The 27,839-nt window shown below is 37.6% G+C and overlaps 2 protein-coding genes across 2 annotated transcripts in view; one reads left to right on the top strand and one right to left on the bottom strand.

Moving 5' to 3' along the window:
- The window catches only part of EXOC5 (exocyst complex component 5), a gene marked incomplete at both ends in the record, with an annotated part of 51,527 nt that extends 44,032 nt beyond the window's left edge, over positions 1-7,495 (bottom strand). The window contains 3 exon segments of the mRNA XM_079699680.1: positions 7,359-7,389; positions 7,391-7,461; positions 7,463-7,495. Coding sequence (XP_079555806.1) covers positions 7,359-7,389; positions 7,391-7,461; positions 7,463-7,495 — 135 coding nt within the window.
- A 677-nt stretch (positions 7,496-8,172) lies between these two features.
- On the top strand, positions 8,173-27,168 carry AP5M1 (adaptor related protein complex 5 subunit mu 1; the record flags this gene model as incomplete). Its single annotated transcript, XM_079699454.1, has 8 exons — positions 8,173-8,246; positions 14,719-15,364; positions 19,596-19,823; positions 20,382-20,521; positions 21,227-21,312; positions 21,403-21,521; positions 24,371-24,467; positions 27,086-27,168. 8 exons carry the CDS (start codon positions 8,173-8,175, stop codon positions 27,166-27,168), a joined length of 1,473 nt encoding a protein of 490 aa, XP_079555580.1.
- Between the last annotated feature and the right edge of the window lie 671 nt (positions 27,169-27,839).

A 27,839-nucleotide genomic window follows, 5' to 3' on the forward strand; every position in this document is an offset into this window, starting at 1 on the left:
TATACAAGTGAATATGCAGAGCACAGAGTCAGAAAAATAAGTTTGTATTACAGGGAAGAAACTGGCGTTAGGCATAATCTTAGAGTTATTTAAAACCTCAGAGCAGGATGAGATCATCTAGGAAGAAGAAGGGCATGCCAACATGTGGAGATAGAAGGAGGAAAGGGATCCAACAAAAGACAAAGTAAGGGGGACCAGTAAAGGAGGAGGAAAACTTAGGAGACAATAGCATCCTGGAAACAAAGTTCAGGTGTCATCTTCAGAAGCAATCAAATTATCAACAAGAGTTTAAGATAAATCAACTACTGATTCCAATGGAATGGAAGTTCCAAAAAACAAAACAAAACCTTTGCTGCTTATAAAGCCAAATAAATCCCAATAATTTACTTTCTAATACTTAGCATTGCTGCAAAGGCATTTACATTGAGAAAAAGATAGTCAAATTAACAAATTCTCCAAGACCTCCAAATGACCAAGTCCTCTTAAGAGGATTCTCAAAGACACCTGTAAACAATTACCCCAAAAATCTTTTAGAATTTCGTGAACCTGACAAAGGTATATCTTAATCTCTATTTTTCTGTAGTAATTAAAAGCAAACGGCCAAAACAAAAACAAAAATCTAAGTGTGTACTACAAAGATACTATCATATTAAATTCAACTTTACATAATTGATTACTGTGTTGATCTATTAAACTGATTTCCTATTCTTTACAAATGCTACCAATTGTAATAAAAACCTGGAGTTTGTGGTCATTTCTATTAAAAATTAAGACCTCGGGCTTCCCTGGTGGCGCAGTGGTTGAGAGTCCGCCTGCCGATGCAGGGGACACGGGTTCGTGCCCCGGTCTGGGAAGATCCCACATGCCGCGGAGCGGCTGGGCCCGTGAGCCATGGCCACTGAGCCTGTGCTCCGGAGCCTGTGCTCCGCAAGGGGAGAGGCCACAACAGTGAGAGGCCCGCCTACCGCAAAAAAAAAAAAAAAAAAAAAAAATTAAGACCTCAAGCCCTTGGACAGGAACATAAATCCCTAATTTATCATTGTTTCCTTGAGAAAATCCAACCAAACATTTAATATTTTCTTATAGTAGCTTTCCCAAAAATAGATCCAATAAAATATGTTACAGCCACCCACAAACTCAAAGAATCTATAATATTTTCGCTTGCTTGGATTAAAAAATAAGGCTCAGAGGATTTCAGAAAGAAGTATTTCTGTGTCCTATTAAACCAACTAACAGGTGGGTTCAAGTACTTCCTATATAAGGTGCTTTTCTTAAATTCATTGTGCAGACCACCGCCAAACTAATCTTTAAAACACTATTCCCCTTTTAGTCAGAAACTTCCCTATGCAATACCTAAACTATGAAGTTTACACTCTTAAGTCTGCCCTTGAAGTTCTTATATTACACTACCTAACCAATTTCTTTGCACCCCAAAATGAACAGGTACACTACCAGCAGCCTCCTCTAGTCTTCTTTTCAAACCCATGCTACTTCTGCTTCCTTACCTGTGACCAGGTAACTCAACCCACAAGGATACTTATGGGGAAAGGGTTCTTCCCCTAGATGATCTCCACTGATTTCTTCACTCTTAACCCCTATGAGGCTTAAAAATTCAAATGCCAACACAAAACAATATATTACTGCCATTTTGTCATTTATTGTTTTATAGTAACATTTGTATGTTTTTCTCTTCTCCACAATTAAATTGAAAGCAAAGGCAGGATTTGTCATACACCTCTCTTGCTTTCCAGCTGTGGTCAATAGAACAATGTTGAGCAAACCACAGATACACAATAAATCAAACCACTTGTTATCGGGGCCATGGCCAAATCCCCTGCACAGGATCTTGAAAATCAAGACTTGCTTCAGAGATCCAAAACCAAAAAGGCAGGACCACCACCCTCCACTACAGAAATAAAAAATAGGCATTCTATGGTGTTATAAATCCAAGATTCTACCAGAAACCAAATATGAACTTTATGCAATTCTGGCACTGGAACTAAATGAATTTTATCACATTTGGCTCTCCTTTTAACCACATTTGATTTGATTATCATGAGACTATGTGTTTCATGGTGGATTTAAATGAATTACATTTATTGAATATTGATTCTTTTGAAAAGCACTACAAACGTTCCGTTTCGTTTCAGACTAGCAAAATGGGATTCATCCTACCCATGGAAAGGTAGAAAGCAAGCACACACAAGACAACTAAGGGACTAAGTAATAAGCGTACTAGGAGCATCTTCTGTTCCAGTGGTCGTCAACCCTGGCTCCTCACACAGACCTCCTAAAACTCTTGTAATTTCCTGAGTGACAAAGGTGATAGGAGTGGTTTACACAGAACTTCTAAATCCCCTGGAATCTCCTGGGTAATAGGAGCATCTTTTGTCCTACTGAAGCAACTCTTGGTGGGCTCCTGTATGGGGACTGGTCACCAGAAAGATAAGCATGATTAGAAGCCTGGAACTTTCAGCCTCACCCCTTATACTCTGGGAAGGGGAGAAGGGCCAGAGATTGAGTTAACTTTTATCCCTACATGATGAGACCTCCATAAAAATCCCTAAAGTGTGGGGTCCAGAGAGCTTCCAGGTTGCTGAACACATCAAGGTGCTGGAAGGGTGGCAGCACCCAAGAGAATGGAAGTGCTGCACTCCTTCCCCATATCTTGTCTTATGTACCTCTTCCATCTGGTTGTTCCTGAGTTTTATCTTTTTATAATAAACTAGTAATCTAGTTAGTAAACTGTCTTCCTGAGTTCTGTGAGCCGTTCTAGCAAATTACTGAATCTCTAAGAGGGGGTCATGAGACCCTCCAATTTATAGCTGTCAGTCAGAAACACACGTGACAACCTGGACTACAATTGGTATCTGAAGTGGGGGCATTTTTGTGGGACTGAGCCCTTAACTTGTGGGATCTGATGCTAACTCCAGGTAGACAGTATCAGAAATAGAGTGAATTGTAGGACACCCAGTCAGTGTCGATTGGAAAACTGAACTGAATTGTTGTGGAAGAAAATCCCCACACATCTGGTCTCAGAAGTGAAGTAATATTCAGAGTAGTGGTAGAACGTTGAGAGAAGAAAGAGTTCTTTTTTTTTTTTTTTTTTTGACTCCCCCAACTAGATTTTTAACTCAAACCATCTTTTAACTCCAGTACCTGGAAGCATTTCTGGCCTAGGGTAGGTAAGGTAAGGTAAGCTAAATGTTTACTGAATGAATACATTTTCTCATATACATGATACTGTAATTGGTGGCGAGGTTCCACAAACCCTTAATAGCTAATATGTCTAAAACAAGTAGCATTTCAGCACCCTGAAGGTAAAGGAGTGGTCCTTACTTGTATATCTCATGTTCATTAAACATATTTAACTAGTTAATTGAACAAGAGAATAAGTCTTTTTCAAGAAGTCTGTTTAAATAGCTTTTGTTACTTAGTTTGTAAATCTAAGAGACATAAATATGTTTTTACACAAACGTGTTCTTAGCTATTCAAATTCTAATCTGGAAGTCAAATAGCCATTGTCACCACAGTCAAATTACATGACCTCAAACACTATTATCAAGGCATTTACGTTTACAAGAAAGAAAAAAACAACCAAATTCCTAATCCTGGCATTTAGGACCTCTACAATTAAACCCCAATTACCTTACATAGCACTCCTTTTCTTCATGCATGCTATATTTCAGCTAAAATGAACTCTTCCCTTCTCTCTGGGGTCTACAGTTACCTCCCTTTATATCTTGACTTTTATCGTCTTGTCTGCTTTATACATATATATAGTTCTACATCTATCTTCTCTCCCCTTATTTAACAGTAAGGGCGAGTCCTATATATAATTCAACATTTTCCAAAGTATGTTCCATAGAATTCACAAAATTAACAGTAGAAAGTAAAACAGTCTCATGGTCAAAAAAGTCTGAGAAATGAACTTCTTAGAATATTTAACATACTAAGGTATATTGTAAATCTCTAATGAAACAAAGCATGCCCATACCCAAAACTTCCTTGGGCTCTGAATCATTTGGGTTTTTTGCAGCACATCTCATAGGATTAATATGTATACAGCACACCCTCTGAGACATGCAGCCTCATTAACTTAGTAGGTACTCAACAAATATTTGTTGAATGAATGGGTAACGGACCCTACTTAACAAAGAACTTTCCCATAAAGGTAGCTTGCCCAAGCAGAAGAATAGCCATTGTCTCCAGAAGAATGACAGGAGAGAAAAATAGCAAGTGAGAAGGGAGTACAATGTTCTCAGTAGTGCAGTGAAAAGAGAGGAATACTTAGGATAACTGAGAAAAAATTTACTATCCCTGCCACTTTTTATATATAGAGGACATAATCCAAACCACATAGGAATTCCTGTTTAGAATGTCCAACCTGAGGTGATCACTTAGAAACACTGCAGACAGAACTTTTAAACCATTTCTGTCAACTGAGGAAATATCCTGGAGTTTGATTTTGTTGTATGAAGGTGTTTATGTTAAAAAAGAAGTCTCACAGGACCAATAAGATTTTAAAAGAAATAGGATTAACACTTATGAAATTTCATGGATTCAAATCATAATTTTGTATTGATTTAACTTGTTTTTCAATGTGAAAAAATTAAAACACAATTCAGTTTATTGGTGCATTAAAGCCAGGATGCAAAAACTAAATATCCTTGACTACATCCTGACCTCTGTTTTCCACAGTTCTCCAGCTGTGACTAAGAAAGGGAAGCAAGAGAAAAAGCACTCCCTGACTTGTCCTACAACCTAGGTCCTAAGGCAAAAGCAACAGGAAATGGCAGTGACAAATGAAGTTTGGTTTTTGTTTTCTTTTTTTCCTTCTCCCTCTAAAGCAAAGAGACCAACTTTTCACTTAGGGATGAAAACTTATTCAAGAGTAGAATCCACTGTAGGGATGAAAAGATAAATACACTTCTTAATCATGACTATTAACCTTTAATTGTAACTATTAAGGTAACATGCTTTAAAAATTAATTAATTTATTTATTTATTTATTTTTGGCTGCCTTGGGTCTTCGTTGCTGCGCGCGGACTTTCTCTAACTGCGGCGAGCGGGGGCTACTCTTCGTTGCAGTGCAAGGGCTTCTCACTGCGGTGGCTTCTCTTGTTGCGGAGCACAGGCTCTAGGCACGCAGGCTTCAGTAGCTGCGGCGCGCAGGCTCAGTAGTTGTGGCTTGCGGGCTCTAGAGCGCGGGCTCTAGAGAGCACGCTCAGTAGCTGTGGTGCACGGGCTTAGTTGCTCCACAGCATGTGGGATCTTCCCGGACCAGGGCTTGAACCCGTGTCCCTTGCACTGGCAGGCAGATTCTCAACCACTGCACCACCAGGGAAGTCCCTAAGGTAATATGCTTTTAATTTTGATGAAACAACAAACTACATATGGTCAGGAAAGAGAAAGTCACATGAGTTAAGATCCATAAGCATGTTCAAGGTCGTTCTATGAACACTGTGGACAAAGGACTAGTCTGTCTCTATCATCACTGGTAAGTGAATATTACCTGCTATCATAACTGGAGTCACTGAGTTAACTTAAACCCTAATTTAGTTTAACTACTTTACTAAATGGCAAGACCCTAGAAAGCTAAATATACTACAGATATTTCTCTACCTCCTCTCCTTCCCCCATAGTGGGGGCGGGGGGAACAGAAATCAAATATATTTTCAAGAAAGTATATGTGGACTCATGGGATCAAACATTCAAAGGAAAAAAAGACAACTGGGAACGTCAAGCAGGATCCATAAGCCCAAAGGTTAATGCCTTCTGAACTGTATGACAAAATAACAGTTTTCTATTAATAGCTGGCTGGTCCCATATTTCATTATATTAAAGGCTTCAAGTTCATAAATTGTTTTCTACCTTTACAAAAATGTGAAAATAAAACAAGGAACTACAGAACTACTTAGTATCTTGCTCAGGAACACACACAGTAAAAGCTTGTAGCAAAAAGAATGTCTCCCTGCTCCTGTGTCAATCAATAAACATATGGCACAATTTTGGAGTTAGAGAAATTAATGTAATAATATATCCCTACACTTAAATCTGAGGAAATGTAATTAATATTTCCCAATTCTTTCTTACACTTATATTCCTTCACTCATAAATTACTATTTTATTACAACTTATAAAAATGGCATATACTATTCCTCAATAAATGCATTATCTATCCAAAAGCTGACAGAAACCCAAAACATAGTTAGCTAACAAATGAAAAGTTCCCAGTTGTTGTAGAAACTGTGGCATTCAAATTTTAAGCCAAAAAAAACAAACAAAAAAACAAAACCTGCTGAATCTCACGCAGAAAAAAGGATCCAATTTTCACTTATGGAGAAATTATCTATTGTCAACTGCAGTCTTCTTAATTATTTCTTACACTTTTATTATTCAATATGAAACACAAGCACACATCAAAAAGGTTCTTCCTTCCCCTTCCTTCACATCTCAGTTTTCATTTCTGTCACAAAAGAAGATCCCCTACACGTTGTTAGGTGGTCTAATTAGAATTTTCCTATTCTATTATCTCAAGCATCACAGCTTCTCACACTGGATTCCCCTAAACTGAATTTTAAGTTTTAGAGACTGAAAACGGTCCAAGAAACACATTAGAATCTCACTGTCTCACGCGTTAAGGATTCTTTTTTTTTTTTTTTTTTACATCTTTACTGGAGTATAATTGCTTTACAACGGTGTGTTAGTTTCTGCTGTATAACAAAGTGAATCAGCTATACATATACATATATCCCCATATCCCCTCCCTCTTGCGTCTCCCTCCCACCCTCCCTATCCCACCCCTCTAGGTGGTCACAAAGCACCGAGCTGAGGGGGGTTATAATACACTTCAATTCCTCAAGACCCGAACACAAATGTTAATTTTAACTTCCTTCAGTAGGAAGGGCTTAGTAGGCCTTTATCGTCGTAAAAAATACTACAGCCTTTTCAAATGGAAGGGTAAACTGGTAGGCAAGTGAGCGCCGCTTCCAACCCTGGTTAACGGAGTCATTACTCAACCACGAGAAGCGCCTAGTCGTCCCAATCTCAAGGGAGGGCCCTAGAATATCACGCGGGGATCCAGGCGACAAGACGGGGCTCGCCAGACCTGGGTCAGGCTCCTCTTTCCGCGCCCCAAGTCAGCCCTTCCCACTCTCATCCCGAGTTCATCTTCCAACGCCCAAACCCCGAGGCTCCCTTCCAGCCGTGCGGACAAAACCAACGCTTCTCCGCTGGGACTCCGGGCTTGCTCCCCTGCCCACCTCCCCACCCCGGTCCCCAAGCCACCCCTCCCCCCTTTCACGCTCCGCCCGCGCCTACACGGGAGCCACCACCCCACCCCTTCCCCTTCTCACCTTCCTTCCCCAGGGCTGCTCCCGCAGCCGCGAACGCCCGCTCCTCTGCCCGCCCACCTCGCTGCTCGCACCCCGGGCCCGCCACTCCCTGAAGAGCTGCGGGGACCCACCTCGAAGAGCTCGGCCGTCGTGGCCATCCCGGCCGGCTGAGAGGCTCGCCTCGCACTGGATGCCGTCTCTTCTTCACATGCTGCGCCTCAGCGGCGCCGCGCACAGATCTCCGCCCTGCTCGCCAGCTCCGGCTCCCGGCCGCCGCGGGCCGCCCCGCTTCCCACAGAGCCCAGGCGGGGCGGGAAAGCGGCCATGAAGCGAAGCCGCAGACGCCTGTCAGCTGCCTCCCGGCGCCGCCCGCGCCGCTCCCATTGTCACCGCCTCGTACGCCGGAAGTGGAGCTGCGCGCGCCCGGGTGGCTGTTGGGAGGGGCCGGCGAGGGGGAGAGCAGCAGGCGAACCGCGAAGAGGCTCCCCGCGCGGGCGAGTGAGGAATCATGATCCTTGCGGGCTACCGTCCCGGAAGTGGGCTCGAGAGGAAGAAAGTAGAAGGGTTGGTGGGGATAAATAGATTTCCGGAGGTTTTAAGGGCGGATTCACAGAACTTTTTGTGGCGTGTGTTGTCCAGCGCGGGCTCAGAGGTTTTAGTGACTTCACCTGAAGGAGTTAGTTTCTCTGCTGAGCCCGACCTGTCTGTGGTGGGGCAGAAGTTGGCTCTAGATGCGTGAGCCTCGGGGCTTCTGGTAAAAGAAAACGCCTGAGAAAGCCGGTCTGCGCTCTTCGGTGGCCACCTTAGAGAAGAGCTGATGCCTTAGTGGCTTATCATGGCCCAGCGGGCAGTGTGGCTCATAAGCCACGAACCGGGAACTCCGCTTTGTGGCACCGTCAGATTCTCCAGGTAAACGCAAATCTAAATCCTCAGGCGTGATGGATCGGACAGATGGATGGTGTAGCGTAGTTTTGTGATGCTGTGTATCCCTGGTCCGACACCTGGGCAAGTTACTTAACATTTGTTTCATCCGTTAAGTGGAGATTGTAATAATACTACCTCATAGTATTGTGAGAATTAAATGAGTTGATGCCTGGCACATTTTAAGTATTATGTATTTTCTTATATTAATGTTACTATATCGTAACTCCACCTACGTAAGATTGATGTGGAGATGACGAAAGGAAAGGAAACTTCCTGAGCAATAAACATGTTTCACATTTTTCTACTTCAATAAAAATCATTCAAGGACATTTTAACTTATTTTTATGGAAAGTCCTTGCTGAGCAGTATCCGGCTGTTACTCTCATCTTATAATTATTTTTCATTCCCAGAAATTCTCAGATAGTTTACTTTAAAGTTCCTAATTGTTGAAGAAAATTGAAAAACTACAAAAAATTAAATTGAATTCACTTTTTAAAAATGGTGTGAGCTGATCTGGTTCCACTTTTAGAATTTGCCACGTTTTATCAAACTAGCTCTGTGAAGAGAATATACAGTAACTCACTGTAAAATATGGGTGGCAATTGAGTGATCTGTTTCTCCTTTTGTTCTCAGTGGTGGACAGTTCTTTCTTGCAAACATTCATTCTTCCCTGAGAAAAGCTCTATAGTGAAGTAGCTAGTTCCGAATCCAGATTGAGGCTGACAAAGATGAGTGTAATTTTAAGTGAAAAGTGGTAGGCAACGTGGATATGAAAAATTCCCTCTTTCCTACCTTAACAATTTTTGTTACTGAAGGCATCGAGCCTTGGAGTTTACCATTTTCTCTGGGATACCTGGCTTACATTTGTTCTTTTTGTTGTACCTCAGGAGGTTAATAATAATCTTCAATATGGTTCATCAGCCTTATTGGTCCATCCATCCTAGGTACTCTTGCTTTACTTATATATTCCCTTTGGTATCTTTATCCTTTTGTTTGTGTGTTTGTATTTTTCAAATTATACAGTTAAGTGTGCTATAGATGTCATTCCCTTTTCTTACGTTTGTCAGATTTCTCAGCACTATTTTTAGGAAACATCCAGGTTACTTTGTGTTCATCTAGGGCATCACTGTCCAGTAGAATTTTCTTCAATGATGGAAATGGGAGATGTTCTAAATCTATACTGTCTAATATTGCAGCTACTGGCCACATTTAGTTGTTGAGTTTTTGAAACGTGGTTATTGTAACTGAGGAACTCAGTTTTTAATTTTGTTTCATTTTAAGTTTAAATAGCCATGTATGGCTAGCACCTACTATACTGGATAGTGCAGATCAAGGCCATTGCATCTCCTTGCTCTGTAGTACTCCATGGTTTACATGTGCCACATTTTACATCTCCCCTTCCCCTGGTGGTGATCTCCCAGATTGCCCCCAACTCAGCTATCAAAACGGTGCTGCAGTAGATAACCTCAGACAGTTACATGGGGGCATATCTATACTGATTTTGACTAAATATTACCAAGTAATTAGGTCCTCAGAATACTTTGACCAGTCTACACTCTCATCAGCAGTATCTCTATTCTTTCCTAACACTTACTCCACTTTTTGCCAGTACTGGTGTAAAGAATATCTTACTTTCATTTGCATTTCTCTGTGTAGCAACGGCCTTTGGGTTTCCTCTTCTGTGAATTGCCTGTATATATCCTTTGTCTGTTTTTTTCTTCAAGAGTTGCTGGTTTTTTCCTGTTAACTTGCGGGAGTTCATTGTGTAATCTTGATATTAGTCCTATGTCATTTTTAGCTATTATAGATATTTTATCTTATTGTCATTGTCAATTAACTTTTCATTACCCTTGGTTAAACAGAAATCCCTAGTTTTGTTGCAGTCAAAGTAGTTAGCCCTTTGGGGGAATTTGTTGAAGTCTTTTCCTACCTTTATTTCCCAAAGATATCTTACTACATTATTTCCTCTTGACTTTATCATTTTCTCTATTATATTTAGGCCTTTAATCCGTCTGTAGTCCATCTTTGGATGTGGTGTTAAGTAGTATTCTCATTTTGTTTTTCTCTGTGCTGTGGGCCAGTTTTCCTAACATCATCTTCCAAACAGTATGTATTTTCTTCATTGAATTCTGGGGCTGTTGATAGTAGTTTATTATGTCTCCCATATAAACATTAGTCTGTCTTAGTTCTATTACTTTGTTCTTTGCCAGTACCATAGTGTATTTATATATGTGGCTTTGTAGCTTATTTTAATATCTCGTAGAGGTAAGATTTTTGTACTGTGTACAATAATAAGTTTCTTGAAGAAGTTGTGCTTGTTTTCAGAGTTCTTTCCCACTGTGCTCAGAATATTTCAAAAGAAAAATTCTTTTTTGTTTGGATGGACTTTTCAACATCTCTATGAAGGCAGCAAGTTGGGTTCAGATAATTAATCTGCCACTTATTTATCCTGTATCATTGAATGGATTAGTTAGGTTTTGGGGTTTTTTTTTTCTGTTTTCTGACCTCCTGGGGCCAGAGTTAGAGCTAAACAGAATGCACTGGCCTGTTATCCACATATTTGCCAAAGGATAATGGCCATCACTTAAGATTTAAGAATGCAAATGATCTTTCCTCTATCTAGCTACTTTTTCCCCACAACAGAACTTGATTTAGATTCTGGTTTAGAGATTTGCTGTCTGGATAGATAGTAACAGTACCAGCTTAAGTCTAGTTTAGGTTGGTATTGTTCCCTATAGTTGCAGGGCCATTTAAAGTTCAAGTCCTGTTTTAGAAAAGGCCTAGAATAACTCTGAAATGACAGGTTGAGTCATCTGGCAAAGTATTTATTGAACATATATTGAGACATTCTATAAGGTCCCAGATAAACTTATTTTTACAATTTCAATCATGAAATTCTTACACTTAAGAGAACTTTAATTATCCTCTAGAGGATAATAGTCTGGACTAGAGTTCAGTCCAGAGTTTTTAACTATCCTTATCCAAAGACTAAGAGAAAGAAGTGGCATTCACCTGCTAGGCCATTACTGGAGGGCTAGCTAATTCTTCCCTTTCCTCAATCAAGAAAATGCATCAGAATGTAAATGAGTGAGGTTCACTAATACATGGATAACTTTGAATACATTCTTATTTTTCTTTTTTACAATTATTAGTAAACCCCAATATTTTATTAGTAGTATTAGTGAATTAGTAGAAAAACATTATTTGGCTAGGTCTGTTCTTGATTCTTGATGAGAATTGCTTATATGTTCTTTAGCCACTCCCTTATTTTGCAAATAAGAAGACAGACTTAGGGAAGTTAGGCAATTTACACAGAAGTTAATAGCAAATAAATGACTTTGTTGTGGACTTTGGAGTGGAGAGATAAGGAATCGGGTAAGTACTTTTTTTTTTTAATTAAGAAGGTGTGATCTAACATTTTTGTAAATTTGTTTCCCCCCAAAAAAGGATGAATTAGTAACTTACTGTTCAGGATAGAGCATTCAAACCATAAAAGATTATTCATTTTATTCTTTTTGTTACCTCATAGTATCTTCCAGGGCCATAGAGATAAACCACTATTACTAAAATGCTCTTACATGTTTTTGTAGGGGTTAGCAAGAAAACTCAGGGCACCAAGTGTACTCAGGATACTAGTGAATCCACAATGTGGAGGATTAAATTGAACCACTTTTTTCCATCCTACTCTACTAAGATGGAATCAGAAAAAAAGTCCTGTGGTGGGGTGGGAGAAATTTATGAAGAGGGTCAAAAGGTATACTCTTTCAGTTATAAAATAAATAAGTCATAGGGATGTAATGTACAGCATGGTGACTATAGTTGAATTATACTGTATTGCATATTTGGAAGTTGCTAAGACAAGAAGTCTTTTTTTAAATTAATTTAATTTACTTATTTTTGGCTGTGTTGGGTCTTCGTTGCTGTGCGCACTTCATTGCGGCTACTCTTCATTGCGGTGCGCGGACTTCTCGTTGTGGTGGCTTCTGTTGTTGTGGAGCACGGGCTCTAGGCACGCGGGCGTCAGTATTGTGGCACGTAGGCTCAGTAGTTTTGGCTTGCGGGCTCTAGAGCGCAGGCTCAGTAATTGTGGCACATGGGCTTAGTTGCTCCGCGGCATGTGGGCTCTTCCCAGACCAGGGCTCAAATCTGTGTCCCCTGTATTGGCAGGCAGGTTCTTAACCACTGCGCCACCAAGGAAGCCCCGACAGGAAGTCTTAAAAGTTTTCATCACACACACAAAAAAATTTCGTAACTATGTAAGGTGATAGATGTTAACTAGACTTACTGTGGTGATCATTTTGCAATGTATACAAATATCAAATCATTATGTTACATACCTGAAACTATTGGTTGGCCAAAAAGTTCCTTAGGTTTTTAAGTAAAAATAAAAGACACATTTTTCATTTTCACCAAGAACTTTATTGAACAAGGTATTCACTGTTTTGTTCCACTACCTTCTGCCATTTTTCAAGCAGCTTCATAATTCCATCTTCCCAAAACCTTTTATCTTTTTGAGCAAAGAACTGTTCCAGGTGCCTTTTACAGTCTTCCAGGGAATTTAAATTTTTTCCATTAAGAGAATTTTGTAAAGACGGAAATAAATGGAAATCCTGGAAATGTCTGGTGAATACGGCGGATGAATCAGAACATCCCAGCCAAGCTGTATCAGTTTTTGCCTTAGTCATCAAAGAAACACGCGGTCTTGTGTTATCCTGATGGAAGATGATGCGTTTTCTGTTGACTAATTCTGGACGCTTTTTGTCGAGTGCTGCTTTCAGTTGGTCTAATTGGGAGCAGTACTTGTTGGAATTAATTGTTTGGTTTTCCGGAAGGAGCTCATAATAGAGGACTCCCTTCCAATCCCACTATATACACCATCACCTTCTTTGCACGAAGACCGGCCTTTGGTGTGGTTGGTGGTGGTTCATTTCAGTTGCCCCATGATCTCTTCCGTTCCACATTATTGTACAGTATCCACTTTTCATCACCCATCACAATTTGTTTCAAGTACAGAACGTTTTCAATATGTTTCAGTAGAGAATCGCATGCGGAAATACGGTCAAGAAGGTTTTTTTCGCTTAACTTACGTGGAACCCAAACACCAAAGCGATTAACATTACCAAGCTGGTACAAATGATTTTCAACACTTGATTTGGATATTTTGAGTATGTCGGCTGTCTCCAGTGTGCTATAACGTTGACTGTTCTCAGTTAATGTCTCAATTTGATTGCTATCCACTTCAACTGGTCTACCCAATGGTGGAGCATCGTCAAGCAGGAAATCTCTAGCATGAAACTTTGCAAACCACTTTTGACACGTTCTGTCAGTCACAGCACCTTCTCCATACACTGCACAAATCTTGTTTTTTTGTGTTTTAATTGTGTTTTTACCTTTCGTGAAATAATAAAGCATAATATGCTGAAAATGTTGCTTTTTCAGTATTAAAATGGCCACACAGAAATTCACCAATTTTGATTTTTTTTTTTAAATGAACACTGATATGACAGCTGTCACAATACAGTCTAACAAAATTGTTTCGAATGAAGTTAAAGACAACTAAGCACTACTAGAGCCACCTTATGGAAAAAAACGAATGAACTTTTTGACCAACCTAATGATATAATGTTACATCTAAATTATACCTCAGTTAGAAAGTTGGGGGGGGGGGCGGAGGAAGGGGAAAGGAAAGACAAGACAAGAAAATCTTCTTTGCAGCCTTATCTGTAACAATAAAAGAAGTGATGTTTCTACCAATGGGGGTCCAGGTAGATTGCAGGTCCTTAACCCAATGCAATACCATGCAGCTGTAACTTTATGTGACCTAACTTGGAAAGTGAAAAAAGTAAGTTTCACTGCAAAATGTATCATTCTGTTTTTTAAAAATGACAGTGTGTTTATGTTTATGCTTTAAAAGCATTGAAAACCCTCTAGAAGGATGAAACAGTAAACCCTTGGCAGTGGTTACTCCTGGAGGTAGGATTGAGTGGGGAGAAAGATGTTCCCTGTGATTAAAAAACAAAGGAAAGGAGGAAATAAAAAGTAAAATTTTTTTTAAAAAATAAAGAAAAGTCCTTATAGATGCCTAAAATGTATACAGGTATACACGCCTTGCTTAAGTGCGAATCTGAGCAGCCAAAGACTAGGATTTTGAATTAGAACCAGGTACACTACCCATTTAAAAAATCAACTAAATTGAATTTTTTAAAATAATAGATAATGATACTTTATCATTTGAGATATATCAAGTACACAACAGGTAGTTGTTTTAGTAAGAATTTAACATGTAATATATTTTTTTGGTTGTGATTTTTGTTTGTTGGTGTGTGTATTTGTTTGTTATTGTGTGTTTTGTTGTTATTAGTGTTTGCCTTATGTTTTGTGTTTGTTTTTAGGTTTTGAACTTCCAGTTTTATTTTACTTGCAGGAATTAATTTTGTTTTTGTTTCCATTAATACAGACGGTATCCAACTGTTGAAAAAAGAGCCAGAGTCTTCAATGGAGCAAGTTATGTGCCTGTTCCTGAAGATGGTCCCTTCCTTAAATCACTGCTTTTCGAACTGAGATTATTGGATGATGATAAGGACTTTTCGGAGAGTCGTGATAGCTGTTCACACATCAATAAAACATCCATTTATGCACTCCCGATAGGAGGTGAAGAACTCTGGCCAGTTGTTGCTTTCATGAAGAATGGCATGATATACGCTTGTGTTCCACTGGTTGAACAAACTTTATCCCCTCGTCCACCATTAATTAGCATTAGTGGAATTTCACAAGGCTTTGAACTTCTTTTTGGGGTACAGGGTTTTCTTTATTCAGGTCAAAAAAATGACAGTGAGCTAAATACAAAATTGAGCCAGTTGCCCGGCTTGCTTCTACAGGCTTGTCCCTTTGGCACTTTGTTAGATGCCAACTTACAGAATTCATTGGATAGTATTAATTTTGCTTCTGTCACTCATCCACAAAAACAGCCGACCTGGAAAGCTGGAACATACAAAGGAAAACCACAGGTTTCTATTTCTATCACTGAAAAGGTAAAATCCATGCAATATGATAAACAGGATATAGCAGATACATGGCAAGTCATTGGAGTTGTCACTTGCAAGGTGAGATTTTCTCTGGTACTTGTTTTATCATAGCACTTAACATTTATGGAGAAAAGTAAAATTTGCCGACTTTATTTTACATCATAATGTGACATTCTTGATTCTTATAAACAGCAGTCATTAAATGTTATGTTCACATGAAATTTTATAATGTTATCTTTTTGCATTTCTTACTAATTATACTGGCTATATGCATTTGACCCTTGAACAATACGGATTTGAACTGCATGGGTCTACTTATACATGGCTTTTTTTCACTAAATACATACTGCATTCAGTACTATAGTATCTGCAGTTGGATGAATCTACAGTTGGTTAAATCCACAGATGCAGAACCTTGGACACGGAGTGCTGACTCTAAAGTTATACATAGATTTTGACTGAACAGAGGGTCAGTGCCCCTAACCCTCGCATTGTTCAATGGTCAACTGCATTGCTGTGTAATGAATTGACCTGTTACCACAACCAATAAACATTTATTATACTCGTAGTTTCTGTAGGTCAGGACTTCAAGAGCAACTTAGCTGGGAACTTCTAGTGTGGAAGTCTGTCACACTCAAGAGTTCAGCTGGGGCTATAGTCACCTGAAGTTATGACTGGAGCTGGAAGTTCTACTTGCAAGGTGACTCAGTCACATGGCTGGCAAGTTGGTGCTGATTATTGGTAGGAGACCTCAGTTCCTTTCCATGTGGACTTCTGAACAGGCTGCTTAAGAATGTTCTCACAACTTGGTGACTGCCTTCCCTTTGATCAAATGATCATACAGACAGACAGCCACATGAGGCACAAGTGAAAGCTATTCTTTTTATTACCTAGGCTGAAAGGTCACATAGTATCACTTCTACCACTTTCTGTTCATCAGAAGCAGGTCACTTTGTCTGGTCCACGTTCAAGGGGAGTGGTATTAGCCTCTTTTGAAAAGAGTAGTGTTAAAAGAATTTGTGAAAATATTTTAAAGTCACCATACCTATTTTCCATTTTTCCTGGAGGGGGTGAAATTGACAAATCTCTGACTTAATATCTGAAGCCATTTTCAAGGGCTCACGTTTTATTTAAACAAGTCACTAGGTTAATATAGGGGTCTGTGGTTTAAGGTTAGGTAATAGGAAAAGGCAATGAAAATAACAATACAGTTAACAGTGATCAGTGCCACATTCAATAATGATCAAAAACAGAGCCCCTCCAAGAGAATGTCTACAAGTACATATTCTCAGGTGTCTGTTTTTCTGTTATCTTCCTTTATTCTCTGCACTTATTAATATAAACTTTTAATACATCATATTAATGTTGAGTAGTTAAGTGCAAATCCAATAGATAAAAGTAGATTTCAAGAACAGAGAATTAGAAGAGTCCTGGCAGACAAATTGGGTCTTTTTTTTTTCCTTTTTAACCTTAAAGTGACCTAAAAATTTATGTGCCTGTTTTAAACTCACTTCTATTATGATCAAAAATACATTCCAGTTATTAATAGAAATAATTATCATAAATGTCTCCAAAATTAAGGTGTTCACGGATTATGTCATTCATACCTCTTAAAGCTGTTGAATCTACGTTTCTTGTAAGTTCTGTAAAATATAAGTAGGAAAATTCACCATCTCTGTTTTTCATTCGGTAGTAATGAACAGGGAATATGTTATATATAATTTAATACTAATTAATATTATGCTATTTAAATATCTCAGCTCATTGATAGGCTGACCCTAGTTTATTGCTTCTGGGAATTTTAGATTGGCTCCTATTCTTGGTCTAATACAAATGATCATTATGGGAAACTTTCATCTTTAAAAAACTTTTTTCTAAAAATAAAAATAGTGAGGGTGTACTGAAACTCATGAACTAAATGTTTCTTTAGGGTTGTATATAAATAGTATAACTGTTAGCCAAACCATTTTTTAAGTATTTAAAGGAGTTTTGTTATGAAGCCTATTGTAAATGGAAATAATTATCTTCATTTTATCTCAATCCTAGTAGGAAACCTGGTGAACCAAAAGCCAGTGGACTGAAGTTCTAGTCCTCATTCCACCACTAATTTCTCTGTCTCTTTGGAAGAGTTACACAATTTTTTCAATCTTTTCTCATTTTTAAAATTAAATAATTTTATAATTATAAATTTTATAATTTTACATTAAATTTTAAATTTTAAATTAAATTTTATAATTAGGAATTTTATAATTCCTAATTAAAAGTCCAGATCTACATATGCCAGATTGGTTTAAAGGGTAGTATACAGATTTCTTCTAGAATGGATGTCCTCATCCCGTAGTGAAGGGCTAGTGCTCTGGTATTTCAGATGCCTAGATAGCAGATAATTTGTTGGTTATTTCCATAACGGTTGCTGTTTCTCTGATTCCTTTAATTATGTTAGAGTGTTAGTGGATAATAAGTATAAACAGAATATTTAAAAATTTTGATACTATTTGCTACTAATATTTGTTCATATATTATCTCCATAAATATCTGCCAAAAAATAAAACTTTTTTCTTTAATTCTTGCTATCCACATATAGAGAGTGAAGTAGCAGATGATTTAAAGTTGAAAATACTAAAATGTTCTTAAGTTTCGTAGTAGTTATTTGGCATTTTTATTATCAAGTGGGATTGACGTTATTCTAACTATCACTGAAAGACCTTTATAAGTCACTATACATGGTACTGTTCATAATGCTTGCCTGCTCTCTAAATGCTTGCATTATACAGCAGATATATTCATGAATTCACACATATGTCAAGTGGTAGATAAAAAAATAAAACATTTCCTATTAAAATTGCGAACCAAAGGTACGGTTCATAATTATAAAAAGATATCCATTCAGCAAACATTATTGGAGCATCTCTGGCTGCGTTGGGTCTTTGTTGCTGCACATGGGCTTTCTCTTGTTGCAGAGGGCGGGGCCTACTCTTCGTTGCGGTGCGTGGGCTTCTCGTCACGGTGGCTTCTCTTGTTGTGGAGCACGGGCTCTAGGCGTGCAGGCTTCAATAGTTGTGGCATGTGGGCTTCAGTAGTCATGGCTTGTGGGCTTCAGTAGTTGCGTCTCACGAGCTCTAGGGTGCAGGCTCAGTAGTTGTGCCACATGGGCTTAGTTGCTCTGCGGCATGTGGGACCTTCTCAGACCAGGGCTCAAACCCATGTCCCCTGCATTGGCAGGTGGATTCTTAACCCCTCCGCCACCAGGGAAGTCCCTGGAGTATCTCTTATAATTAGCAATGTACTGGGCACTCGAGATACAAAGAAAAATATAATAATTCTTGCTTTCAAGAACTTAAAGCTTAAAGAAGGAAACAAACAGGAGCACAGACATTTGCTCTCACCTCTAGAGAGTGGGCAGTTAATGCATAATGCAGACTGTATATGATAGTGGAACTAGCTGCTTGCATTTGGAGCTAAGCATTATACCTACTGAGTTCCACCAACTCTTAAAATATTGTACAAGTCTAGCCAAGCAAAACTTATCAGTAAGCCTTATATGCCTCAATTGGACAGTTGTAACTGGGTGCTTTAATAGAGGTAAATGTCAAGGTTGAGTTATAAAGGAAGAGCCTGACCGCCCACCGCCCCCCCCCCCCCCCCAGCACACACACAAGGGAGGTGTATCAGTCTGGCTGGGTCAGAAAAAGAGCCACTACAGATTTATGGGAGTAAAGGTGTTTAGTATAGGAATGAGGGCTTACTCACGGATAAGAGGAGCTGGGAGAATAAGTCTCTGATCCTCTGACAGTCCCCAATGTGTCTCCAGCATTACTTGCAGGGTAGAAAATGATTAAAGAGGTAGATGGGAAACAAACAGCAAAAGGCTTTAAAAGTAATACAAAACTGAGGGGGAACTATTGAGAGGTTTTGATATGGATACAATATAATTAGATTTATGTTTTATTAAGATAGCTCTAGCATTGATGAAGGATGGATTGATTAGAGGAAAGCGAGTCTAGGTACACTTAGAGGGCTATGACAGAAATTGTAAGGGCCTGTACCAGTGTAACAGGAATGAAGAAAAGTTGCTTCTTAAGGGTTTTAAATGTAAGCAGACGGCTCTAGGAAGGCTCTCCTGGTCTCTGGCTTGGTTGTCTGAGAGCATGATAGAATCATTAACCAGAACACAGAAAGCAATGAGAATAATACCTTGAGAGAAAAGTGAATTAAGTTGTGGAAAGTGACTCAGATAAATTAAGAAAGGCCTCATTCAGAAGATGTATGCTTCAAAGATCTTGGTAATATCTGTTTGTTTGTGTTGCAGTGTGATTTAGAAGGAAGTATGCCAAATGTTACCATCAGCTTGAGTCTCCCCACCAATGGATCTCCACTTCAGGATATTCTGGTTCATCCTTGTGTGACATCTCTCGACTCTGCCATTCTGACTTCTAGTAGCATTGATGCAGCAGATGATTCTGCATTTAGTGGGCCTTACAAATTTCCACTCACTCCACCTTTAGAGTCTTTCAACTTATGCTACTACACTTCTCAGGTAAACAACCTTGGAGAAGTTGGGACTTTGCTAATCTTCATATTTATGAATTCTGTTGTAAGCAAATCATCCATACTTTTGGTCCAAACAAGAACTTTTCATGAGTTATTTACCAGAAGATTCAGATTGTTTCTCTTCAATCAGTTATTGATGACCCATTAAGCTACTGCTGATCTGGGAGGGTTGAGGAGTCAAGATACAAGCAGGGCAGCAGAAACTGTGGGCGGGTGTCAGTGATCAGTATGTCTAGTGCATGTTCTGTGTTGCAGGTCATAGAGAACCTGAACAAGCAGGAGTAGGAAAAAGAATGTATCACACACCTCTGTAAGGCACCTTTCTCACCTCTGGAAATAGAAAGAGATGCAAGAATCCCTGACCTTAGAAGGAATGTAGCTTCATCATCTATTATCAAAATAACGTGAAGTAACCCATTAGTCATTAAAGTCATATCTGTATATAATGACTATATTACTGCAAGGCTCTTTTCTCCATCACCACTGATATTTTAGACCCATTAACCTGAGAGTTAGATAAAAATGTGTTTATGTTTGTTTCAAGGTCCCTGTGCCACCAATTTTGGGTTTTTATCAAGTAAAAGAGGAAGAAGTACAACTAAAAATAACAGTTAATTTAAAACTTCATGAAAGTGTGAAAAATAGTTTTGAATTCTGTGAAGCTCGTATACCTTTTTACAACAGGTAGGAATAAAATAACATAATGCCATGATCTCTGCCTTCTTTAGTACATTCCCACTGCCCTATAATAAATTGTCTTGGTTTTTACCTTTTAAGGTCTAAAAATTTTATGTTATTTAAATGTATGCTGATTCTTAACCAAAACATTGTCATAAAAATAATCTCTTTATTTTTAAATATCGTCATTTTTCTGGTTAAACTACCAGCTAGTAAATTATAAACTTCAGCCAGTGTAGCTTCTTTTACTGCTGGCTTTATTTCTAACAATTTCCCTGTACTCAACATGCAGATCAAGCCCAACTAAAAAACCTGGTGAATTAATATCATAAGATTACTTCCTTATCAGTTCTACTTTTAAGTTTGTCCTACAGAATAGTTCTTTTCAAAGGATACATAAATATAAATCACAGTTTTAATGTTACGTCAATCTAGGTGCCTGTATTAATACATTCTGCATGACTTTGTAGTTATCTTTAGAATTAATAATGAAATGTATAACATCACCAAAAAAATGTTTATTGTGTTTCTGTGTTTTCTGAGATATAATATTCATTATTTATTCTACTCTATTCTGCAAACTTGAATACAGATCTGCTTTTATGTTGTCCTTGTATTAAGTAACAGTAGCAAGATTTGACTTACATCTCTTAAAACTGTTATATCTATGATTATTTTTTTCTTTCCATTTTGTCCATTTCTTTTTTAAAGAGGTCCAGTCACACATGTGGAATACAAAGTTAGTTTTGGCCAGCTTGAAGTATTTCGAGAGAAAAGCTTATTGATCTGGATTATTGGTAAACCAGGTTTTGTTTTGTTTTTTTTCATTCATTTGCTGTAGAATCTATTTAATTTATAATAGTTGATTGATGTATTTCTGTTTTTAGGACAGAAGTTCCCAAAATCAATGGAAATTAGTCTTTCTGGAACTGTAACTTTTGGAGCCAAGAGCCATGAAAAGCAGCCATTTGACCAGATTTGCATTGGAGGTACAGCATATTTAAAGGTAAATATATTTATATGGCTCACTACATTAGAAACCTTTCCTTTTGTTCCAAATTGTATATAATTGATTTTTAATGTTTCCTAACTTTTTTTTTTTTTTGGAGTTCTGTTCTTTTTGTCTAAGTCCTCTGCTAGATTTTAGTAAGATTCTTTTTGTTTAGTAATCACTTTCTATTTCACTTAATACTTTAAAATTTTTAAGGTGAAAGAATTATGTAAAACCTAAATACCTCAACTTAACCTAGTTCTACACAGCTCTTAGATATCACATTTGATATTTGTATACAAAGAATGTAAGATATAGTCTTTGCCCTCTAGGGATTTTTCAATGATGCATGTCAGTAACTGATCAGGACTAACTGCTTTTGGTCTTTCAAAAAAAAGACTGAGCACTTCCAACCAAAGTGGTCAAGGAAAGCTTTGTAGTAGAGATGGAGTTTAGGCAAAACTCTGAGGCTCAGGTAAGCATCGATATGAAGCCTTGAATGTTGACTCTCGTTTGTATAGGTGAAGAAATGACTTAATCACAGGAATGAAGGATAACAAGGCATGTTTAGGAACCAGTGCTAGAAACAGTCACACAGAAGTCTGAATAAGTGATTTAGGTCTGGATTGTAGAGGATTTGAATCTGGCTTTCATTGCTTTGTTAGAAAATGTTATACTTTTTTTGAGTACGGGAGTGGTCCTTCAGAAAGCGATACTTTATGAGGATCAATCTGAAATGGATGTGAGGAAGGTGAATGAAGAAAAAAACTAGAGACAAAGAAACTTTTTTAGCTATACTAGTATTCCAGATGAAAGGTAATAATAATGCTGAACTAGTGTAGTGTCACAGAAAGAGAAAGGAAGGGAGAAAAAGGAATAGAGCTGTGATAAAGGTATAGCCTTTAATCTCACTAATTAAGTAGAAAGATAAGAAATAGTTTTAAGTCAGAGATGATGTCATTAAAAAATTGTGACTTAAACCAGACTTGAAGCTCCAGGAGGGCAAAGACCATGTGAATCTCATTCATTCATTGTTTTATTCCCAACATCTAGTTCAGTACCTAGCACATAAATATTTGATGAATGGATGTACATACTTAGAAGAAAGTTCTGTATCTTAGAAGAAATGTGGAGAAAGTTGGGAGGGAGTGGGCTTCATATCACGTATGTTGCTGGTAATAGCAACTTACCCCAGTATAGGTGTCCAGTAGGTGGCTAAAAACCTAAAGCTTGATTCTCAAGAGAAAGCTCAACTGTTTTTAGGATCTAGGAGTTATCCATGGAGAAGAAATAGTTGAGGCAGTAGAAATGAATAAGGTCAGAAAAAGATAAGAGAAAATAGGAGGAAGGTTCAAAAGAATCAATGAGGGAAAGTGAAATGTGATCAGAAAGGTAGCAGGAGAACCTAAATAGAGTAGTATCAAAGAAATTAAAGAGAGATTGAAATCTATATGTAAAAGCAACTAGGGGAAATGGTAATGAAGTCAGAAGTACACTAGTGATATTCATTTCTTCTGTATTGGCTTCAACTATGTCCATGAGCTTTGTTTCAATAATTATTATAGAAATTCCCTCTTCCAGATGTTTTTCAGAAAAAAATGTGAGATGTTACTATACTATATGTTTTTCAAAGGTAGGAATTATGACTCTTCTATTTATTTTCATCACCTAACCAGTTATAGTCGCATCAAAAGTATGTAGTACGTATTTGTGTTCAATGAATAGATTTATTTTTATAATATCTAGTTGTGTGGGAATCAACCTTGTCATAACTTCCCGCATCCAGAATTATACCAAACAAGCAAGCAAAAGCTCTTTACTATTAGACAATTTGAGTTGCAATAGGGAAGAAATTGCTGAGAAGATCTGAAAATTACATCTATGCCTATGATCAGTTAGTTTGGCACTCAAAAGGAGAAAGATAGGAAAAGAGAGAAATTTGCAGGGAAGGGAGAAGGAAGAAAAAAAGTATAGAAAAGCTATCAGGATATTGCCAAATCAAAAGCTTTTAGCAGCAAAGATGAGAATCACAGCAAAAGGAGGCAGGAGTTCTGTAAGAATAGACCTTTCATGGTTCATGTGAATATCATTGTGGCTCAGAGACAGCCCAGCACTGTGCCTTCAGAGAAGGTACTAATGGCCCTCTCTATTATAGCCCAATATATTAATTGGCATTTATACTGATATCACCATATTATCAATTAAATCTAGGAACTTACATTCATTCATTACATTTTAGAAAGGTTAGTTATGTAAAAGTTAAATTTTAGTTTTCTGAAAAATTAAGTAGAGCATTCCATTCCCTCCAAACACCAGATAAACTGGTGTTTCTGTTTTAGTAATTACTTTATTGTGTTCTGCTAAAAGGTGTATAAAAGAATTATGATCTGAAATCTATCACAGCCACATAGCCTTAGAGATAGGAGAGAAAATACAGAACACCAAACACCATAGGGGAAGGAGCACCAGCTTTTGTAGTCAGTCAAGTCTGAGTTCAAATGCCAGCTCTACTACTTACCTACTGGGATGCTAAGTATTTCCATCTCTGAACCTCAGTTCCCTCATTTGTAAAATAGGGATACTTTGCAGTGCAGATTAGAGTTTATATTAGTGAAGGGCCTGGTATGTGTTAAGCACTTCATAATGGCAGGCTTACAAAGAAACGACCCTAATGCAAAAGGGAAAGGTGAGTGTATATGTGTGAATGTGTGCACTCGCACACAAACACACACAGTATTATTTGTGATTTGTATTTTGTGAACTCTGTGAAATAAATTCCTAAACTTGTGTCAAGGGAAAAAAATTTGACCATCATTTTTACCAAATAATCACCTTAATTTGGTACATTTCTCTTCTTGTTCTAGCTTCATTTTAGGATCTTAGATTACACACTCACTGGGTGTTATGCGGATCAGCATTCAGTTCAAGTTTTTGCATCAGGAAAACCAAAAATAAGTACATGTAAGTTGTACAGATTCAAACTAACTTAAGGTAATTAAAGTGGTGTTATGTTATTATTAACTAAGATAAAATTAAAATGTGACAGAAAAAGATCAGAGAATAATACCGATTTATAAAAATTCTGGGGCTTCCCTGGTGGCGCAGTGGTTGAGAGTCCACCTGCCGATGCAGGGGACACAGGTTCGTGTCCCGGTCCGGGAAGATCCCACATGCCGCGGAGCGGCTGGGCCCGTGAGCCATGGCCGCTGAGCCTACGCGTCCGGAGCCTGTGCTGCGCAACGGGAGAGGCCACAACAGTGAGAGGCCCACGTAACGCAAAAAAAAAAAAAAAAATTCTGGCCTAATCCATCCTGTGTAACAGTTTATGTACATTGCCCTCTGCCTTCTCCTATTTGTAAAGTGGTCTGGATGAGCAAGGATTGACACAGAGGTGGGCTCTAGTCTAAAGTTGGATTTGCTTTGCTCTGCTTATAATTTACTCTTTTACTCTTGGGCAAGTTAGTGAACTTCTTATTTAGTTTCCTCATATATAAAACAGAATTAGTAGTATTATTTACCTCAGGGTGGTTAGGAGGTTTAAATAAAATCATATCAACCACGCACTTAGCATAATGCTTAGCATGTGGGATGGATTCAATAAATGGATTATTACTTAAAATTTTAAATATGTTTAGCAAATGTTGTAGTCAATGAGCATTATTTAGTACCCTGTTTTACCAAAAGGAGGGCAAGAGAAATGTGTGTGTGTGTGTGTGTGTGTATACACACACACACACGCACATAGTACAAATGGAAATATAGGGAGGGGAAACAGAGCAATTTGTAGATGAATTCAAAATTATTTAATTCAAATCAAATATAGATACGTGGCATAGAACAAAAAAGTAGCTAGAATGAGGTAGAGTTAGCTAAACATAAGCAGCAACATTTTTGCCTCATATATTAAGGGGAATAAAGCTATTTAGGTAAGTATTTCTTAAACTAAGGGTTAGGGTCCCTAGGAAGGATAAGACAAGACTTTGTACTTGAAAGTTTCTAAAGAATTACAGAACTCAGAACTACTGAATTCTAAGCAATTACCTGTGAATGGCAATAATAAATTCTATGTAATGTAACCAGAATAAGCCATATTCTTTACCTCCATACATCCCTGTGCTTTCTCCTACATCATTTTTTGCTTGCTTTTTAGAGAAATTCATGTATATGGAAGAGTCTTCATAATGCTTTTTTTTTTTTTTTTTTAATGAAGGTACAATACAGTTGTTAGTTTGGACAAACCAGCAGTTTTGTCTAAATGCACACAGAGCAGTATTTTAGGTTGTCTATGGGAAATATGTTGTCTCTTTAGATAATGTTTAAAATATTGTATCTTATTAATATTAACTAAACATGTTTTAGTAATATTCAGAGATTATAATACAGAATGGGATGTTTCAGTAATTCACCTGCTTCTTAATATATGAATGAAAGAGGTCACTTTAAATGCATAATTATGACCAATCTTTTATTTCCTTCTTCTGTTAGTTTCAGAGCATAACTATCACTTTGTGCAACTATGTAAAAACCTTTATTTTGCCATCATCTTGACAATAAAATCTATATTCATAATATACAACTTAGTTCTGAAAATAGTTTAATAATGCTAATAATGTTAATTTAAATAATAATAGCTGATGTTTATTGCTTACTATGTGCCAGGCACAGTTCTGAGTATGTAATGTGTGCTAACTCATTAATCCTTACAGCACCCTACGTAAGTGTTGTTATCTCCATTTTACAGATGAGGATGCTGACGGAACAGAGAGAATAGGGTCACATAGCTAGTAAATGGCAGAACTGGACTCAAATCCAAGCAGTCTGTCTCTAGACCCTGACCACTTAACCAATATGCTATGTTGCCTCTCAGTGTTACTAGGTTCTCAAACTGAACAAACAACCAAAAAAAGGCAATGAGGTAATACATCCTACCTCTATCCTTTTCATTATGAAGAAGGTAGAAAAGGCAGAATTGGATACATAGAGATGTATGGAATAAGAACTTACACATGTGTAGCTCCAAATGAGCATTATCGTCTCAGTTTTACATATCAGAAAACTTTGAAGAGGTTTTCATTTGTCCAAAGCTCTTAAAACGGAAACCTTAAATTTGATCAGAACTATAAGAAACCACTGAAGCAACCTTTTTAAAACGTTACTAGAAAGTTGGGTGTGTATTTCCATCTCTGAAATTTTGAATGCATAAAGAATAGCAAGATCAGAATCAGAACTGTGGTGAAGAGGTTACAGAAGGGAAACAATAAAACTATTTTTAATGTTTTTGTAGCTGAAGTAATGGTCTGTAAGAAAATTTAGGGAAGATGTGAGAAAAAAATTAGCAGATTTGGCATGAGAGATTTTGGCATATATAAGCTAAAAGATGGATTATTCATGTATTTAATGAAGCCATATTTTTAAAGTGGTGAAAGTTATAATAATGCCTTGATAAAAATTGAATTGAAATGGATATCTCAAAGTATTGCCTTTCTTGAAATAATTGTGTTCCACAATTTTAAATATCATGACTTTTCTTTCTCATTGAATTTTTAAGATAATATAATCTTACCATTTTTTTTTTTTAGACCGGAAACTAATTTCTTCTGACTATTACATCTGGAATTCTAAAGCTCCTGCTCCAGTAACATATGGATCATTATTACTGTAATTGTCTCATGTTTAAATGGGATTTATACAATAGTAACATAAATTAAACCACAGTCTTTTATTTTTAAAGTGTATGCATATAACCTATGAGTGAAAATCATTGATTTAATTACAAAATGCTCTTGTTCAATGTTTTTAGTCTGATCTAGTTTGAAAGAACATTTTAAAGACTAATGTATCCAATTTCGTTACCCTTTGATTTTACTCAAGTATGATTTCAGAGCATAAAATGTAGTGATTCACTTTCAGCTTATTGTAGACTAGTCTTGGGTTACCCTGCCATACATGTTTCTTCCTGCCCCTGTGGCAGACATGGCTAATCAGTCACAGCCCTCTTACTCCACTGAGCCTTCCTGGATATGGGCTTAGGCTCCTCAGTGCAGAGCTGCAGGCAGCTACTCCCAATGGATTGTAGATGACGTGCAAGATAAAAAACTATTTGCTCTTCCAAACCTAAGTGCTAAGTGCTAGTACAATGTGTTGTTACAGAATACCAGAGACCACATTAGAAACAACTTTGTAAATCTCTTGAGAAAACAGCTGATGAAAATGAAAGAAAATTGTTTAAATAGTAACCTGTTTTTAATCAGAACTATCCTACTGACTAATAAAGAATCTGCATAATTCTATTTTATCTCTGTTCTGGAGTTACTTTTCAGGCAAGCTTATTAA

This window comes from Hyperoodon ampullatus (assembly GCF_949752795.1).
Source record: "Hyperoodon ampullatus genome assembly, chromosome: 3".
In the NCBI taxonomy this organism is placed as follows: Eukaryota; Metazoa; Chordata; class Mammalia; order Artiodactyla; family Ziphiidae; genus Hyperoodon; species Hyperoodon ampullatus.